General features: G+C 46.8%; 2 protein-coding genes across 6 annotated transcripts; both read left to right on the top strand.

The window, feature by feature from the left end:
* Positions 1-280: 280 nt before the first annotated feature.
* On the top strand, positions 281-2,826 carry lgals3b (lectin, galactoside binding soluble 3b). The gene is made up of 6 exons (XM_028978271.1): positions 281-453; positions 1,213-1,223; positions 1,316-1,558; positions 1,721-1,809; positions 2,285-2,453; positions 2,573-2,826. The coding sequence occupies exons 2-6, from the start codon at positions 1,218-1,220 to the stop codon at positions 2,729-2,731; spliced, it is 666 nt and encodes a 221-aa protein (XP_028834104.1). The 5' UTR covers positions 281-453; positions 1,213-1,217; the 3' UTR covers positions 2,732-2,826.
* Positions 2,827-2,899: 73 nt separating this feature from the next.
* Positions 2,900-18,742, top strand: fbxo34 (F-box protein 34). Of its 5 annotated transcripts, none has more exons than XM_028978212.1 (3): positions 2,900-2,965; positions 12,099-12,274; positions 16,631-18,742. In XM_028978212.1, the coding sequence occupies exons 2-3, from the start codon at positions 12,186-12,188 to the stop codon at positions 18,684-18,686; spliced, it is 2,145 nt and encodes a 714-aa protein (XP_028834045.1). In that variant the 5' UTR covers positions 2,900-2,965; positions 12,099-12,185; the 3' UTR covers positions 18,687-18,742. The 5 variants fall into 5 exon arrangements, with proteins under 5 accessions (XP_028834045.1, XP_028834014.1, XP_028834022.1 ...); XM_028978181.1 differs by lacking the exon at positions 2,900-2,965 and adding an exon at positions 4,170-4,447; XM_028978189.1 differs by lacking the exon at positions 2,900-2,965 and adding an exon at positions 4,170-4,498.
* The last annotated feature ends 981 nt before the right edge of the window (positions 18,743-19,723 follow it).

The raw sequence follows: 19,723 nt of genomic DNA, 5'->3' as shown, positions 1-19,723 counted from the left end.
CCTAATTACCATAGCAACGTAGTTGCTTATTGATGGGCATGCCTATTTCTATGTGTTCTGCAGTGCATGGGCTCTCCAATATTGTCACAACACATTCGTCAAATAGCCACACCCACACTCTGCAGCGGTGACGGCGTGTTTTATTCGTGGTGGAGATGAGGTGTGTGTTTGGGTGCACCCTCAGTGCGTCACTGGGCCCAGCCCCCGTGTCACATTGTCACAAAGGCAGGGGATTATGAGGGCCTTTGGCTTTTTCTGGGCGAGTGCAGTGGGAACATTTTATGAAGGGTGTGGCTGCAGTGTGGAGAGGTGTACTTGTAACAGGAGGTGTGTGTGTGTGTGAGAGCGGTGGGGGAGGGAAGAGGGTATAAGTGAGCCCCACCCTGAATTCTTGTCTGTCTGCTTGCAGCACTTGAACTGAACGCAGCGGCGAACTCAACCAACTCGACGCAGGTAACGTCTCAGTGCTGATATTCTCAATCTAGCTGGTCGGGCTATTTAATAATGAATGCTTGCACTGATAGTTAATTATATCACTACATTAGGTTGACTGACACTAGGGTCAATGTATGCTGTGAACAGCAATTCACTGGCTCTCTTATTGGCTAATTTCAATAAAATGCAAATACCGAGAGAAGCGATGTTGATTCAGCTATCGATGCCCTCTTATCCATATACAAAATGGCCTGCATTCCCAAGGGTGGGGCGTGCAGTCAGTTATTTCCAGGAAGAAGTGTCGGCACACTGTGGCTACTGTGCTGTAGCAAGAGTACTTTTGTAAACTTTTAACTAACTTTTTTATAAATGACAACTTTTAATTACGCTCACTTTCTACAGATTTTTGCTGATATGATGCAATCTGATGATAATGATTATATTTCACTTTCCGCACTTTGTGGGTTGTTTCTGTTTAAAAATGCTAATAACATACTAAACATAAAGAATAGTGTCAGTCTGGAGTTGTTCTAGTATATGCACTATTCACAACTTGGCACATCAATCCCTGTTTTGAAATTGTATTATTGACTCACCTGCCCCATCCCACATTACACCCTCTGGGTAGGGTGGAGGAATTTCACTGTCAACAGATATTTTATACAATACAAAATACAACATATTTTATACAGATATTTTATGCCCGACAACTATAGATATTTTCTGAAAGAAGCTTAATGTTCACTGCATTTACTTACTTTTCTCTGCTTTTTGCAGATACAATGGATGTAAGTAGCATTTTATGATATTTTTTTATGTGCTTCTTATAACTATGCAAAAAAGCAGCAAGGCAAAGATGGTGGTTTTTTTTGCCTTATAGCTTTCGGATGCACTTGAAGGTGAAACGGCTACTGCAGGAGCTACTGTTTCTGACCAACCGATGTGGCCTGGGCAGCCCAACCAGCCCATGTGGCCTGGGCAGCCTAACCAACCAATGTGGCCTGGGCAGCCTGGGCAGCCTAACCAGCCCACGTGGCCTGGGCAGCCTAACCAGCCCATGTGGCCTGGGCAGCCTGCTCCAAATCCCCCCACTGCTCCACAGTTTGTTCCACAGCAGCCACTGGTGAGACCCACGGCATTAAATAATAAACTGTTAATAAAATGTTGGTACAGGATTTTCTAATGGGCTGTCAGCTGGTCAATATTTGACTGAACCTGCCCGAGAACCGTGAATTCTGCGTGTCTGAGATCATACTGAGATACATACTTTTTTCTTCTGTGACAGACTGTGCCATATGTGATGAATCTGCCAAATGGGTGCCAAGACAAAATGCTGATCACCATCACTGGACAAGTAAAACCCAATGCCAATGTGTAAGTCAAATACTTAAATATGTCCAGTATGAAAACGTCCTATAACACATTCTCATGTTTTATGTCCTGTCACAGTATGTCAAATTATCCTAAAAGCATCAGGAAGATTCTAATTCCAAATGTCTGTGTACCCACAAAAATGCATTCCACACAGACAAAAAATTCCAGATTCAAAACCATCATTCTTTCTTTTGGAATTTCATTAAACACTTTGGGTGTGACTGCTCTTGGCAGGGAGGCTTACAGTGATGATAATCTACATCAACTACAGCAGTGTGAACGAATGCAAATGCTGTGCGTGTCGCGGCCAATAAGCCGATAACGACAAGGCCAGCAATACACTGGTATACACAGTCATTACTGCAATCCTTTTAATGACCAAGTTCACGTGTAGATTTGACATCTACACACTTGAAATTGTGTATCATAGATGCATTCTGCTATAATTAAATATTGCTTCTCTGCTTCCGTTCAGGTTTGCAATAAATCTGACCAAAGGAAATGACATTGCCTTTCATTTCAACCCACGGTTCAATCACGAAGGAAAGAATGTGATTGTGAGAAACGCCATGGTAGGAACAGTGTGGGGCGCTGAGGAGAGAGAAAGCTCTTCCTTCCCCTTTGCTCCAGGGAGGAACTTTGAGGTAAATACTGCAATCCTTTCAAGCCTTTCTGTCAAGGCACTTTGCAGGATATTAACATAGGGATCACCGTTTGCTTCACTGACATTTGCTGTCACTAACATTCACTCGTGCTTTTGCAGATAAAGATCCTGTGCACCCCAAATGAGTTTAAGGTGGCGGTGGACAAGTCTCATCTGCTGGAGTTCAAGCATCGAATCAAAGATCTCACCGCCATCAAAGGACTGGGCATCTACAACGACGTGACCCTCACCTCTGTTTTTATCGAACAACTCCAATGAAATCCAACCATGCACGTTTGATCTGCAAAAAAAAAAAGTCTACCTTCAACGTACATTTGTGTTAATAAATTGTTTCACAGACACAGATAACAGCACTATTCCTCTGGCAATTTCCTGTGGAAGGGGAAGTTTCGGCTCATGACTTGGAATGGCCGCTAGATGGCAGTACTGCTTCACCGGTTGCCACATAACGAGCTCGAGTTGGCGTGTTTTTCAGCGATTGTAAGCATTATGGTAATCGCATAGATATTCTGATTTGTTTTAACCAGACGATAACAACAGTATAAGAACACACGTGACTTGGGAAGAGTAAACCCTTTACAAATGAACATCAGCCTCAACGTAACAAATTAATGCGTAGCGATATTGTAAAACTGGTGACGTTAACGAATGACACGTGGTCGGTTTTTGTACCACAATTTGACAATGACAAAACAGTAACTACTGTTGATTTCCTTTTCTTCTTGCAAATGATTCTATACAAAACTGAGCGTCGCGGAAACTGGCGTTCAGGGGTACAAAGCTCCAGTGTTTCTCGAGATAATGGCCCGTCGTCCGCCGTGTGGTTTTATGGTAATCAGCCAGGGAAGATCAAAGGTGTGGGGGAACCGGGGCGATCGCTGAGATCACATTCCTTTCTGCACAAAATGACAGCGGTGACAACTTTTACTAACACCCTGTTACCTCGTCTAGGAGGAGGACGGCAAAGGTTTCAGGATAACAATGTGCTATTTTTAATTAATGGCGGAAACTGTCGTCGAGAGACTCGGAAACGGGAGCCCGGCTGATTCAATTATTCAGTGACCAAGTGAGTCCGAAACTGCGCTAAACGAAATCCGGCGCTACCATAACATAACATAAATATGTTATAATACAAGGCGGTTTTCCCAAAATAAACTATTGAAACAAATTAACAGGGAATATAGTAAGTAACACATAGTCACCACTATTAAGCATGTGGGCAATGATGAAAACATTGCTCTATATTTTTAATTTTTGTAACTCCCGGGCAGGGTTGGAGATTATTGTACGTGCACACTGCAGTTGCCAGATAACGTCAGAAACAACCCGGTCTCTGAAAATAAGTTAAACAGGCAAAATAAGATCATTAACGTGTAAGCATCGTTGCGACAGATGTCGTTTGTGTGTGTGTAGAAAGATAGGAGGGGACGTTCAACGAATTGAATATTTTTGTATATTTATTTATTATTTTAATGTACCATTTATTTAAAATTTTAGAGTTGCTTTAGTGTTAGTGAATGCGGCTATATATAACTTGGTCTGCTGCACAAGTGTCACAGGTAATTAATTATTTTGAAGAGAACCCCAAAAATGACCCCCCCAAGGTGAATATTTGTGAACTCGAACGCACGGCGCTGGCAACACGGACGTGCGCGTCCCCGACAGGCGGCGTGCGTCACGACGTAGCGCGGTATATCAGGCTGAGCGAGCTGCGTAGCTCTGTTTGCAGTTTTCGGAACAGGTTCGTGGCCGGACGCCGTTCGCCTGTTCCAGTGCGCGTCTGCCATCAACACTTCGCCTCGGAGCACTGCGCCCCTCCTGGGAGAATGTTCACGGGACACGCGGGGGGGTCGCGGCGCGGCGTGGACGTCTTCGGATAGGGGAATTTAAACGGCGTTTTTTTTTTTTTTTGCCCCGGTCAGTCCTACTCGAATGTTCTCCGTGAAGCGGGGTGCAGCTCGTCAGGTTCCCCAGGTGCGTGGACACAGCGGCGGCGTGCGTGTCTCCCCCCCCCCTTCTGCTCAGGTAAAGCCACCCGAGGCTCGCCGCGTTTGCTGGGGAGGAACCCGGCGCCAGCCGTGGGCGCGGACTTTATCATCTTCTCGTTTTTTTTGGCGATTGATCTTCATTGCATTTGTAAAACACGGCGGCGTCTCTGCTAAACGCTCCACCGCGGCCACATCCCGACATCGTCGCGCCGTCTGTCTAAGTTAAATTCACCTCTCACCCGCGGGACGGTCTCCCCGCCGGTCCCGGTTCGGGCGAGCAAGGCCCGTGACGCGCCGTCGCCCGTCTTTTACGATCGTCGTGTTGTCGTGTGTGTGTGTGTGTGTGTGTGTGTGTGTGAAAGGGAACCACGGCCGCCGTTTCCGGCATCGCACCGCGCGTTGGTGCCCCGGGCTCTTCTTCTGCGGTGCGAGCGGTGTTGGATATGGCGTGTTCGCGACCGAACTTGTGCGAGGTGTGTCGGCCAGAAGACAGACAGACAGAAAGGGCAGGGAGCCGGTTTCAGTCCCGTTGAATCGTGTCATTGTGGGCGAATCGGGTCAGTGCACAGCACCGTCCTCCCCGGGGACCTTTAACTGCAGTGCTCCCTTCACACTCCTCCCTCAGCCGGCTTCACACCCTGCGAAACGCCTCCATGGTCCTCCAGACGGGACTCTGGCCCTGGTGTCATGGCCTGGGCTCGGTTTGCCCCTCGCAGGAAGGTTCGGGCCTTTCGTTTGGACGGCGCTGCAGACAGCCTTTGAACTTGGTCCGTCTTGTGATTAAGAAGCCGACACGGTGGTCAGGGAGCGATGTTGAAGTGGGGACTTCTGCCGGGCGCGGGTCCATAGTTACTGAGATAACGGTGCTCCCAGTATCCACGGTCACCCCACTGTTCAAGGGCCGCCAGCTAATCTCGACAGCCGCAGAACGGCACCAACAGTTTGTCCCAGACAGAGCCACCCCCTGCATGTAAGGGACCGCTTTTACTCCTGTTCAATAGTATAACGTGCAGTGTAATAGTCTAGTTTACTATAATAGTATAATACTAGCTTACTACTAGTGTAGAGACTTGAAAAAAGTTAATTAGGAGGCGGTCAAAAGTTAAATCCAAGTGAATTGATCGTCATTGTGAAGCACAGCAGTGAAATGTGTCCTTTGCATTTGAACCCATCACCTTGGTGAGCAGTGGGCAGCCATGACAGGCACCCGGGGAGCAGTGTGTGGGGACGGTGCTCTGCTCAGTGGCACCTTGGGAGTCGGACCGGCAACCTATTTTTTTTTTTTTCCCCCTCCCCGCCGTTTGTGGTGTTTACCTCCTTGGCGGTGTGACTGGGTGAAGTGGTGGCGAGGAACTGATGTAATTACTGAGCTCACTCTCGAGGTGCATGACAGACGTGACTCACCTTAGCAGATGTTTCTGAGCCATCAGGCCTTAACACAGAACCTCCATTCATCCACAAATGGGCCCTAGTCATCGTACCCTAAAAATGCACTGTTTTCAGGCAATTTCATATAATCTACATTTACAGCATTTATCAGACGCCCTTATCCAGAGCGACTTACAATCAGTAGTTACAGGGACAGTCCCCCCCTGGAGCAACTTGGGCTTAAGTGTCTTGTTCAGGGACACAATGGTAGTAAGTGGGGTTTGAACCTGGGTCTTCTGGTTCATAGGCGAGTGTGTTACCCAATATGCTACTACCACCCTTGTTCATATTTCAGTACTGAAATTTTGTTGACTGATTAATGGCTTTATTAATGCAGGTTCGTGGTGAGATTTTGCAGATTTGGGCCCAGTATGAGGAGCGCTGTTAGGTCTGATATGTGGGTCTTTTGAACGGTGGCGGAGCAGCGTGTGACGTTACTTGTACGCAGCTGCTGTCGTGTCCCACCACCTGTTCCAGCGAGGCTCGTCGCTGCCTTTCTGACCGCTCTCAGTCCGCGTTTTCACCGGGTCAGGGGTGAAAGTGCAGGTGTCTCTGGCTTCGGAGCGTGACCGAGGACCAGCGCTGCAGGTTTGAAATCCGCGCTCCCCTGACCTGGCAACGTCACGCTCGCTTATTCCATTTCAGGTGTTCATTATGCTCGAACATTTAAGGTCAAATTGTGTAAAAAAAGCTTGTGTCGGGTTTTGTGCCCTTTTTGCCAGTCTCTGCAGAAGTATTCTCGTTTCTGTGTGGACTTGTGCACCGGCACGCTCGAGCATGCAGCGCCGTGTCCCTGGGCGTGTGCGGTGGGACTTTTTTCAACATTCCTACGAGACCGAGGAGGGGGAAAGAGAATAGGATGGATGAATTTTTGTAGCGTAGGTAATCGCAGTGCATCTGTGGCGTGAAAGGACTTGTTTTTTTTTTTTGTTTTTTTTTTAAATCAGTTTCGGGGACGTCCCAGGTTCACCACCATCTGCATTATGTCCTCCAAATAAAGCGTTTACAATGAATTGCCTAGTACTTGAAGTCGTGCGAAGTGGCGGGATAGTGGGGGCAGGAATTTACCCAGGGATGATTTCTAAAAAAAAAAAAAAAAAAGACACCAGGCCTGTTTGCACAAGGTGTGCTCGCGTATCCAGTTTCAGCCCGAAAGAGGAAAGTTCTTAGTTCGCATCTACCCCCAACACACACACACACACACACACAAACAAGTGTTGTCTCTGTGCTCCGGTGTGCTTTGAAGCTGTGATTTAGTGTAAAGGGGGGGGGGTTCCTGTCTGTCTGCTGCGAGGGGACGTTGATTGTTGACCTGCCCTTTTCTATTCCTGGTTTTGTCTTCAGGACAGCCGGCTTTGCGCTTTTTCCTCCCTGCGCCGAACGGCACTTGCAATTAGCACGTACCACGCAAGTGGCCGACGTCCACGGGGTGATGGGCGTTCTACACCTGGTTCTTCAGAGACAGTAGAGCTGGCCGATGAGGACTGGGCTCTGGCATTTTGAGGGTCCTGTTTTAAGAACTTGATTCAGCAGATGGGGCTCGTTACAAGTATGGACCTGAGTCGGATTGTCACCCTCTGTGCCCCCCCCGTGGAGAAGCGTTCCGAACGTCTACGTTTACTGCAACTTTGGAAATAAGTTGCTGTTAGGCTACTTTATGAGAATAAGTTTCTGAAGTAGTTTTAAAATGCCAAATAAAGCATTAGCATGTCTTTGTCAAAAGATCTGTACAACAGCAGTTGGCATTGTGTCTGATAGATCTGCGCGCTCTAGACGTTCATGAAGGTAGCAAATCAAGATTTACCTGCTGCTTTTCTTTCTTTAATCCACTAAGCCAGATATGTTCTGCAGTGCTCTGTAGTGTAGATCTTGTAGTGATCTTGTGACCACATAAAAACATTTTTCATGTTGGAATCAGTATCAATTGATGGTGAATTAAAAAAAGAATCTTATTAATCTGAGGATAAGGTGATCATTTAGTAGCCACACAAGCTGCTAAAAGTGGACCGTTCAAGATGAGCGCATCAAAAATGTTGTCTAAATTCCAACCTCTTATTTTACATTTCAATGTGACATTTTTTTTTTTTTGGTACTAGGGAAGTTGTTTGGCACAAATCCGATTCCATAGAGTGCACCACCCAGTGGATTAAATTAGCATATCATAATATTGATATTTTAATGTCCCTGAAGCGATACAATATCACAGCAAAAAAATATCGGGATATAATGCTGTATCGATATCTTCTATATAACAGTTACGTTTAAATGTACTTATCAAATTATATACCACAGTACAGTCTAGAGTCCGATGCCAATTTGCACAGCCATAGTACGAGATGCCACTCTCAGAACGGTGAAGCAGAATGCCCAGAGCACTCTTTGTACATTCCGCCGTTTCTAGCCACTGCAGGACCATAGCCAGGCCAGGAACTCGTATTAATGTTAAATAATCTCACAAAGAGACATTTTTATAATGGGGGACTCTACATTTACTCTGCATCCCTTTTTACTCAACCTTGCCACTAACAATGATTCGTGCCTGGGGCACATCCACTAATTGATTCATTCTTTGCCAGCTGTATCCCATTTCGCCGTAGAGCCGAACTCAAACCACTTCATTCATCACGTCCAGGTATTTACCAAAAACTGGTGTGTAGCAGGAATCTTGGTTTCTGTAGCTGGAGGGTGTGCAGACCTGTTCAGGGCACCTTTTAAAGATTTCAGCTACAACGAAGCCTCCAAGGTGCATGTCAAATTGTGAACGTAATGTCTGCAGTAGGGGATATAAAATGGTTTTATTATATTTATTTTTTGCAAGGAAATACAATTCATTAGTAATTTTATTACAATCCTGCTTAAACATTCTTCAGTCTTGATTTAGTTATTTAAGTTTAATAGTAAATATGAGGGTTTTTTTGTGGTATTTGATCACGACTTTGTGTGTCTAGACTAGCATTGGGCCACCTTACTTTGAAGTGTATTTAACGGAATTTCTTGTTTGGGGGTTTTTTGGAACAATCAGCTCTGCCTGGCAAAATGGTGGTTAATTCAGTTGCCATCTGGGCCGGGAACTTGGCTCCTCAGTTACCAGTAATGTTATAATGTCTTGCAGTGCACACAGCAGAACAGTGCACAGTAACGGCGTTAACCACGCCTCACCTTTTAGCATTTTTTTCTATTTTTTTTAATGGCTTTATTCCATATGTAAGCGCTTAGCATGTTCTACTGCATGATGCGAGGTTACGCCGTGGTTTATCGTTACTATATTGCCAGGCACTGCCATCCCGGAGCAGTGTCCTGGAACGTGGATTTTTGCTTCGCCACGCGTTGCTGTGCTTGCCAAGTATATGCAAATGTCTCTGCAGGTCCAAACTTGCTAAGCAGGCTGATATCCTAATGTTTTACGAACCGTTTCAGCAAATGGAGCTATTTATACATGAACTACCTCATCTTGCTAGGTTCGGTGACGTCAAGCGTTAATCTGGGAAGTAAACAGGTAGCAGGCAGGACCTTTTTTGTGGTTTTTAATGACATTATGCACAATAAAAAGTCTTTCTAGTCCTACCAGTCATCTACTGAAACAAATTTAGGAAGCAAGCATGTCCAGTGGCCCAGATTTGCACCCTCGGTACTAGCAGTGACTTGGGCACAATATAAGTGTTGCATTAACCTCAAGTAGGTGCATGGGACCCGAAGTAAGACTGGGAATGACAAGTCGGTGGTTAGTTTGAAATTTGGAACTTGTCCCCTGCTGCTGGTATGTAATATCTCCACAAACAAAACTCTGTCGACATGCCGAATCGGCATATTCTGATAATGTTTCCAAAGCAGAAAAGAGCCATTTTCTAAATGGGGGTCTTGGCAAGCGCTGGCCTGTGTCATTAGGCTGGTGGAAATGGCCCTGTGAAAGAAACAATATGTCGGAAATTTGATAGTGCAGCTTGACTGCATCGTGCCCTCGGGTTTTTGTTCTTACTAAAAAAAAAAAAAGAAAAGTTTCCTGCTACCTGTTCTTTTTTTTAATCTTCACACATCTTCAGTGCTTTGACTCCGTGATGAATTTGAGTTGAGGTGAGCGTGGAAAAAAATCTACCGCGGGTTTTTATATACTCTACATGAAATCACGCAGCAGTTGTATCTTAAACCCACTATCTTCATTACTTTCCCATGTTATTTATGATTATGATTGGCTCTGTGCTTGTTCTTGTAATTGTGAGTTTTAACAAGCGTTTACCTGATGCTGTAATATCTGTCAATGATTTAAAACAATTTCCCTCACAGTTTTATTGCAAGACATGGGAAAATCCTAAGAAAAATACATTGTGATAGACATTTTCATGATTTATTTTGCATATCTATGTGATCTCTTGACATCAAATCGTCCAGTTCCCTGTGTGTATGAGTGTTAGATGCTAACACTGTGGCATATGAAGGTTCATTTGCTCTGCAGTTGCTGAAGGTAACATTGCGATTATATGTATTGTTAATAGCGCTCTCAAAAAAAGTTGTGATTTTTGAAGTGTCCATCTGCCTTAAATCATTCCTGTTGTGGAGAATAGCTGCTTTACTCACTTGCTTGTCCCTGATTGTGTGAAATATATTGGTCTACTTCTAAAATGTATATGTATTTAGCATTTTGACAGCCAAACTGTTAAAAAAAAAAAAAAGGTATTTTCTCCCTGTTGTGTTCACATTGCCCTGACCAAGTGACCCTTGTTTATTCATGATAAGGGACTTTAAGTTGCCACACGATACTCACATGAGGGTTAACCAACAAAAAAAGTACCAAAAACTTTTTATTTATTTTTTTTTTAGCGTTGTCCAAGACAGTCAAATAATTTTTTGTGTGTAGTGGAATTCCGTCCGTTTATGCCGTTGGATGGTTGACTGGCATCCTGTTCCACGTCTCTCCGTTAGACCGCTGGCCACTTTACCCAAAGCCGCTTTTGTTCAGGCTTATCAGACTTTCATGGCTCACATATCCCTTTGAAAACAAAACTCCTGGCTCGCAATTTTCCCCCCTCACGGGAGGCGGGCTGAGCGAGCGCGGTCATAGTCGGAAAAAAAAAAGTCACCGCGGGTCGACAGAACACCACAGCGATTCAACCGGGTAAATAATACACACGGCTTCATCGATAATATGTTTCAAATCTCCTTTTGCTTTCTGGGCCTTTTTCCTTTCAGTCCCGGGTCTGTGAGGAGTGTTCACGTTCGTCGGAAGACCCGTCGGACTCTCGTGTTACTGCCTAGTAAAATTTAATACTATAAGTAAATAAAAAGACCAGATTTTGATAACATTTGCACCGATGTGCATTTTTGTAACAAATGCATTTAAGATTTGAGTGTATTTAATGTGTGTGTTAAAGCTATAGAACTGCGGTTACAAGCTTTAAAGTCTTTTTAAATGAGTTTCAGTTATGTGCAGCTTCAGGGGTTCTTGTGTCCTCATCACACAGCCACCAGGTTCTCCCCAGATGATTACCATGCATATCAACATCCAGTCTAACCTGCTGTGTGTTTTCAGCACTCTTCAGCATCCTGGTTTATAGAACTTGTCCTGAGTCTAGTCGTCTGCAGTCACCACTTAGTGCATTTCCAGTTAAAATGTCCCGATTGTTTGAGGAACATCTCTGTGTGTGATGATCGCTGCCCAGCTCCGAAGCTCTACGTCTGATTCCTGCTCTGTGCATCTATAGCTCTATATTTAGATCTATTATGTCTTCGTCCTTTAAAGGGAGTGAGGAGTGTAGAGGTCAGCTTTCCTTGGCCCAGTTAACATTTCAAGTTCATCCAGGATAGGTGCTCAGCTTTGTAAACACTGTCAGCTTGGCGGCCTGAGGACTATTTTGGGTGCCCTAAACATTTGTAAAACCACATAGTCATATCCAAACTAGACAAATGAAGAACAGGGTTTTTTTCCCCGTGGGTTCTCAGTTTTGTTAGCATTTAAGGATCTTGAAATGTGAACTTAAGATCTGCCCAAGCTTCTGTCCTCACAACGATGGCAATATGTGTTTGTCTTATTTCTCAGCATTCCTTCCAAATCTGCTTCTGAAAAATCTGATTTAATCAATATAATTGTATTGCTTGTTTCTTATCCTTAATGTGTAGAACATTTGTAACCATGTCCATCTTAGTTAATCAGTGATAAGATTGTGCATTTAATTTTGAAGCTTTAGTTTGGGCCTTTTTTTTTTTTTTTGTCACAGACAGTTTAGAGTCCCACGTTTGATCCTGGCTTCCTGAAGTGCATTGTGGGAGCTGGACGCCCCGCTCTGCTTGGAGGGAGGAGCCTCATGCCCAAGAAATGTGATCCCATCAGTTACTGCAGCCCCACCCCTTACCGGGAACCACGGAAACAGTCCTCCAAACAGGCCTCTTGGAGGTAAGGTGACCCACCTTCATTCACGACACGCGCCCACCGTGACCTTTGCTTACCCATCGGGGCGTCAGTTATTACCACCATCTTCTAAACGTGGAGTTGGTTGAGATAGGAGTTGCACTCTGTCTCCGTAACGACCTATTGAGACTCATATCTCACGCCGCTGCATGCTGAGGAGATTAGATAGTTTTCTGTTTGCTTTTGAAGTTGCGTTTCTGTCTGCGCTTTGCTAATCCCGGGCCCGTGTCTCCCCTGCTGTGCCCCGGGCCAGATGCCGGCCGAACGCGACGCTACAACATTATTAAAGCCGAGCTTTCACAACCGTGACTTCATCCCCGCTCCTGCGCCCTCCTCCCTGATGCTGGACACTTTTCCTGGACTGCCCTCCCTTAAGGGAAGCCGTGGACTCTTTACCAGGGGAGGGAGGCCGGGCGAGGGGTGGGTTTAATTGAAGCGGCCCCGGCCCCGGCATGAGCTCACCTCGGTTGCGGTTACGTGACTCACCGTTCTGTCGCGCCTCGCACTTCGCTCACGGTTTGTTTCCCTTTTACATAACGCGCTTCTCCTCGTCTCCACGCTGGCTTCCTGGTGCGCTCTGGCAGCGGCCAGCGAGGAGAGGGCACTGAGGGCCGAACAAGAACAACCCGAGAGGCTGGGGGGTTGTGTAATGGCTGAAACTCAAGCTCGGGAGAGGGAGAAATGATCTGGATGTTTTCCAGCGTAATGGAGCCGCGTTCCCGTACAGCAGGAATTCGTTCCCTGTGTTTTGTGCAGTGATTTAAAAAAAAAAATATTTTTTTTTGGGGGGGGTAAAGACAATCTCAGTAACAGTCGCTCTTTAAACTCTCTCACCTGGACTGTTAAACTTTTACTTGGTAGGCCTGGTGAACGCGAAGTGTCCAGCTGTGACTAAAGATAGGGCAGCGCCGGCTTCACTTTTGTTCTGAACAGACGTTTTTCATCTTCCCACTGCGAGGACACTTGTTGAGCCTCAAGCGGGTGTGTGTGTGCGCTCTGTAGAGACTAGGCACTGAAAGACGAAAAGTTGGATTCACAAACCCCTGTGCGGTTTTACGTGCAAGTTGAAATTAAATGTTTAATAGGAACAGCATTTTCTATGTTTCTAGGAATGTGTCATTGCTGCTGTTGCACATTGTTGCTAATGACGTAGCTACAGTGAAGTATTTTCTTAGTTTTAAGAAAAAAAGCAAATGAAAGAATGAAAAAAGTGAAAATGAATTGATTGTCATTGTGAAACACTGCACATCACACGGTGACACAATGAAATGGGTCCTCTGCTTTTAACCATCACCCTTGGTGAGCAGTGGGCAGCCATCACAGGCGCTTTGCTCAGTGGCTCCTTCTGTTTACGGGACCCAGTTTCCTTACCCGCTAGGCCCCCACTGCCCTGTGTTGGTTTATATGTGGTAGTAGCCTAGTGGGTAACACACTCGCCTATGAACCAGAAGACCCGGGTTCGAATCCCACTTACTACCATTGTGTCCCTGAGCAAGACACTTAACCCTAAATTGCTCCCTAAATTAGTCCCTGTAACTACTGATTGTAAGTTGCTCTGGGTAAGGGCGTCTGATAAATGCTCTAAATGTAAATGTCTTATGGATATAAGTCCGTGGTATTCTTCCAGGGACGCTACAGCGAGAACAGTACAACGTGGTTATGCTGTTCTAGGGAAACTGTACAGGAACCGTGACCCATAAACCACGAGGGAGACTATAGGCTTGTTGAATTTTTGCACCCCTAGCACAGATACAGCACACTGATAAGCACAGGAAGTCAAGAGTTGGGTCTTTGGCCAGGAAATTCGCATGTATGTTGCCATGGTGACCAATCCACTTTACCATGATAAAGTGGATTCTTCTTGAGGGATTAACATTTTGTTGAAGTTGCATGTGTCTGTGTGTGTGTGTGTGTGTGTGTGTGTGTGTGTGTCTACACACATCTGAGTGTGTGTTTGGCTTGAATGGTACAGGGCCACACGTCTGTTTGTGGTCCTTCCAAGGACACACCACCTGGCCCTTCGTTACCAGTGGCATGTCATTTTCCATACCGCCTCACTGAGAGTGATCCCCAGTTTGAGTGTGTGTGTGTGTGTGTGTGTGTGTGTGTGTGTGTGTGTGTGTGTGTGTGTGTGTGAGAATGTACCTCGTGACTTCCCTGAATAACTCATACACACACTCTGTAGAATGCCAGTGGTCACGTGAGAAACAGTGTGGCGGTTCGCTATGTGCTGTGGACGAATGCCATATAAGCCCTGCTGTTCGGTGGTCCCACCCACACATACTGCTGCAGGAGGGTGTGTGTGTTTCACTTGGTGGGTGGATGGGTTTACAGAAAGGCCAAGTGTGGGTGGGTGCTCGAGTGGCACTAGTACGCATATGGGTTCTGAGTGTAAGACTGTCTTTCCCGGTCTCTGTTGGTACCAGGTCTCCTCCCAAAAATTCACCTTACTGTCCTGGAATTAGAAGTTTTCATGTCAGATTATTCTATTCTATTTCTCTAAATGATTCAAACCATATGTGTTTACCCGGTTTAAATGTCAAAGGCATGTCGTTCGATGTACACTGCTCAAAAAAAAACAGGAAACAATGCAACTCCAAGTCAATCACACTTCTGTGAAATCAGTCCACTTAGGAAGCAACACTGACTATCAATTTCACATTATAGGCAATGAGCACGACATCACAAAAAAGGCGTAGTTCTGCATGTGGTGACCACAGACCACTTCTCAGTTCCTATGCTTCCTGGCTGATGTTTTGGTCATTTTTGAATGCTGACTGTGCTTTCACTCTAGTGGTAGCATGAGAGTGAAGTGGCTGAGGTAATGCAGCTCATCCAGGATGCTGTGTCTGTCAGCGTAATGTCCAGAGCATGTAGACGCTACCAGGAGACAGGCCAGTACCTCAGGAGACGTTGAGGAGGACATAGTAGGGACACAACCCAGCAGCAGGACCGAAACCTCCTCTGCTATCACCATCTTTGTGCAAGGGGCAGTGGTGGCCTAGCGGTTAAGGAAGCGGCCCCGTAATCAGAAGGTTGCCGAAGGTTGTTCGAATCCAGATCTGCCAATGTTCCACTGAGCAAAGCAACATTCCCCACACACTGCTCCCCGGGTGCCTGTCATGGCTGCCCACTGCTAACCCAGGGTGATGGTTAAAAGCAGAGGAGACACTTCGTTGTGCCACCGCGTGCTGTGCTGCTGTGTTTCACAATGACAATCACTTCACTTTCATTCCCCCCCCCCCCCTTTCACTAACTAGAGCAACACTGCCTGCACCCTGCAAAATGACCTTCAGCAGGCCACAAATGTACATGTGTCTGCTCAAACGGTCAGACTCCATGAGGAGGGTATGAGGGCCCGACATGTTCTTACAACCCAACACCGTGCAGCATGTTTGGCACCAAGGTTGGCAAATTCGCCACTGATGAAAGCAGGTTCACAGTGAGCACTTGTGACAGTCTGGAGATGCCGTGGAGAAAGTTCTTCTGCCTGCAACATCCTCTAGCATGACCGGTTTGGCCATGGTGCTGGCTGTCATTTCTTTGGGGTGCCACATAGCCTTCCAAGTGCTTGCCAGAGGTAGCCTGACTGCTTCCTCTAAGCGAGTGAAATTATGCTATTTTTGCTTCTGAGTGTATACAATTATAAGTATTGGACTTATTTAATACATCTATTAAACACATTGTCCTAAATGTATTCATAAAACACACCAAATCACTGTGTGTGTGTGTGTGTGTGTGTGTGTGTGTGTGTGTGTGTGTGTGTGTGTGTGTGTGTGTGTGTGTGTGTCGCTCGGTGTCATTGAAGTGCCCAGCTGTGTCTGGACTCGCGTGGCTCCTCTCCGATTATGTCAGAGGGAGTGTGTGTGTTGAACAGCAGAGCTTTGTGTTTGGCTGATAGCAGGTTTTCTGTGAGGCTCCTGGAACGCAAGAAGAGCTGGAGCTACAAACAGCTTTGCCATTGTTTTTCTTTTGATGTTCAAATCCTATGTGTATGTGTGTTAAACGTTTCTATTCATGTCAAAACTTGTCTTCCATTTACATTTAACGCTTCCTTTTACCATTAATACCATTTTAATAATAAGAGCGATTGTGAACGCATTAGAATTCACAGTGCATTTTTTTCAGGCCTTATATAGACTGTGTGTGTGTGTGTATAAATCATTTATTCATTGTCAGCCCTAGTAAGTTGCCTTTTCATGTAAGATTTCATAGTTGATTTGTCTTATCAGTTTTCTGGTCTAATTAAAACTAAATAGAATGCCATGTAGTTTACTCTTAATTCTTCTCTTTCAAAACTGAAAATTTTTATTTTTTTTTTTTTGGTTTTTGCTTTTTCAGGTTTGCCCCCATGCACCTCAAGCCATATCCCAAATGTCAGAAGAATGATTTGGTAGTGGATGGCCCACGCAGTGTTCGTAAGGAGCAGCAGGATGTGCTTAGGACCGAGTGGGGCGTTCGCCAGGCATGCACCCGTGTGGGCTTGCCAGGCAACGGTACAGTCAACCGGTGTCCCCTCAGCATCTTGTCCAGCAACACTCTTTGTTGTGGCCACAACACGAACACCAACCGCTCCAGCAATAAAAATGGCGACGTAATCAGCGCCCCAAACGCTGTCGGTTATTTCAATGGGTCCTGGAGTCATAAGAGCGAAGGCTCGACGCCTGTCCAGAATTTCACCAGTCCCCCGCTGCTGCTGTCCCCAGCCTCTCCAGGGCTGGAGAATGAGGGATCGCTGAAGATCTATCAGACTGAAGATGGGGACGGGGCTCTTGACACCTGGCCTGTTATAAAACCGGGGAACACCAGAGAGAAGATTGCAATTTTCTCTGCCCAGCAGTCTGGAAAGGCTGGTGACACTGTGTCCGATAGAGGTGGCATGGACATTCGGACGATGGGCACAGTCAAGCTCAGAGGGTCCTGGGATGGCGGCTGCTCGGTGGCAAAGCGACGTAGGAAAGTGGGTGCTTTGGACAAGTGCAGAAAGTTGGAGTCCCACTCGCCCAACCCGGAAAGCAGACTTGCTCCTCTGGAAGACCACCTCCCTCAAGTCGAGGGTGAGGAAGGGGCTAAGACCGTCTCGGTGGCTGAAATGGTGGCCTACCTGGAGCAAATCGCCAACTGTCACCAGGTGAATTCCAAACCTTTTCTGCTTCGCACCTCCAGCACAGCCACCTTGTCCAAAAGTATTGTTCTCCAGCTGCCACCCGCAGACCCCGGGAGCGTGGAGCTGCCAGACCCCGGCCAGGAGGAGGGGGAGAGCGTGCGGGTGCTAGACATGGTAGCCAAACTGGAGTCGGAATGCCTGAAGCACCAGAGCTCTCGAGAGTCCGGCGAGCTCTCGCGCAATAACAGCCTGCGCCGCAACGTCGCCCGCGTCCTCCTGGCCGGTTCGGAACCCTACCACGTCCCGGCGCGGCCAGAACCCCCGACCGTCCGCCAGGAGGAACGTCTGGAGGGCCCGTCTGTTGCGGGGCGCCATGGCCGCTCGGACGAGTCCAGATCTTCCACCCTGGCGGAGCCCCATCTGCCAGTGGAGAGGATGGAGGAGGGTTGCATGGCGGAGGTGGAGTGCAGTGCCATGGAACCTGGCGCCGAGGAGGAGCAGCAGCCTGGGCTCGCCGAGGAGCCTCTGCCAGGCATGCTGTTTTTTACAGCTGCTCTCCCGGTGGTTTCGGAGAAGCACCCTGCCACCCACACTGAGGTCAAAGTGCACCCCAAAATGCCCCTCGCTGGGGTTCCTGAACTCACCTCCAACCCCTGGTTCTCCACACAGTCAGAAAAGGAACTCCTGCACCTTGCATCAACTCTTGGACTTACAGAGAGAATTTTACAGCAAGCTGGTGGAGCTGAGGAGGAGATGGTGGTCGAGGAGAGGAAGGACTGCCTCCTGGGACGCAACCTCATTCCCTTCCCTCTGCGGCGCCAGGTGTCTCACGAGTTCCTGGAGACGCGCTTCAAGATCCAGATGCTCCTGGAGCCTCAGCAGTACCTGGCCTACCTGCCACACCACATCATCGTCAAGATCTTCTCCCTGCTGCCCACCGAGACACTCGCCGCCCTCAAGTGCACCTGCCACTACTTCAAGTTCATCATCGAGAACTACGGCGTGCGGCCGGCCGACTCGCGTTGGGTCAGCGACCCGCGTTACCGCGACGACCCCTGCAAGCAGTGCAAGAAGCGCTACGGGCGCGGCGATGTGTCACTCTGCCGCTGGCACCACAAGCCCTACTGCCAGGCCATGCCCTACGGGCCCGGCTACTGGATGTGCTGCCACGGCTCTCAGAAAGACACTCCGGGCTGCAACGTGGGTCTCCACGACAACCGCTGGGTGCCCGCCTTCCACAGTATCAGTATGCCAATCTATAAGAACAGAGACGCTGAGGAGGCCTTGTAATGTGCCGGGGTGAGAGGATGGCACGGGGCAGTGTGCAAAAAAAAAAAAAAAAAAAGTCAAGATGTGTGCTTCATCAGCAAGGGCTTTGTAAATGTGTGACTGACTGGAGAGAGAGTGTGTGTGTGTGTGTGTGTGTGTGTGTGTGTGTGTGTTTGAGTGCATGCATTTGCACTTGTCGCCATATGTGTGCGTTTAACTAAAGAATCGCTGGATATAAAAATATATCTAAATATATTATTTTTCTTTTTTTTTTTTTCTCCCCTCCTCCTGCATATTCTTCTTGTTCTTTTTCAATGATGACCAGTCATCTGGCCTGCAGTGCCACCCTCCCCCCCGAGGTCCCAGTTGCTGGTCTGCACTTTAACTTCTCCCACCCCCCCCCCCTCTGGAGTGTGAGGGCCTTTTAATATTAATGTAAAACAAGCATTAATCTGACTAATTTATTTTTGCAGAGATCCGTCGCACAGATTCAGTTGCCAATTAATTACCCCCCCCCCCCCCAACACCACCACAAAATATCTGCGGTGTTCCAGTTGCTCTGTGATTTTTCAGCCACTGGTTTGCTTATTGAGTCCGGTTCACTTGTCCTTACAGTCGGCCTGGAACCACTGGAACCCCAGCTGTTTACAATGTACATAGAACAGACTCGTACAGTATATACACACACACACACATACAGGGTAAACGTGTATAACTTGAACGCATTTTCTGTCTCAGCGTTTTCTTTTTTTTTTTTTTTTTCCCTCCCCCCGCCCTTCTCTCCCTACTGGGGTGTGTGGATGTGTGTGTATGCATATATAAATTTAATGGTGTGATGGGTTGTGATTTACAGTGGATGATGCTTTCTCACCACCGTAAGGCCTTTGCTGTGCTATGTATTCTCACGTTATTATTTTAAAATGATGATATCTCTTCAATGATTCAGTTTGTTCTGAAAGGGAAATAGTTGGAATATGTGGGAAGAATGAGTGTGTCTTACTCACTTATAAACTGGACATTTGCAGGGAGGGGGTCAAACAAAAAAATAAAAGAAAGAA

The sequence above is a fragment of the Denticeps clupeoides genome, chromosome 1 (assembly GCF_900700375.1).
Source record: "Denticeps clupeoides chromosome 1, fDenClu1.1, whole genome shotgun sequence".
In the NCBI taxonomy this organism is placed as follows: Eukaryota; Metazoa; Chordata; class Actinopteri; order Clupeiformes; family Denticipitidae; genus Denticeps; species Denticeps clupeoides.
This window is presented reverse-complemented; position numbering and strand designations above follow the sequence as displayed.

Bases quoted from the DNA above. Each gene is read 5' to 3' on its own strand.
- lgals3b (XM_028978271.1), top strand. The intron at 1,559-1,720 runs GTGAGACCCACG...CTTCTGTGACAG, and splicing joins TTGTTCCACAGCAGCCACTG to ACTGTGCCATATGTGATGAA. The intron at 1,810-2,284 runs GTAAGTCAAATA...GCTTCCGTTCAG, and splicing joins GTAAAACCCAATGCCAATGT to GTTTGCAATAAATCTGACCA.
- fbxo34 (XM_028978212.1), top strand. From the start codon at position 12,186: ATGCCCAAGAAATGTGATCCCATCAGTTACTGCAGCCCCACCCCTTAC. The intron at 12,275-16,630 runs GTAAGGTGACCC...TTGCTTTTTCAG, and splicing joins TCCAAACAGGCCTCTTGGAG to GTTTGCCCCCATGCACCTCA.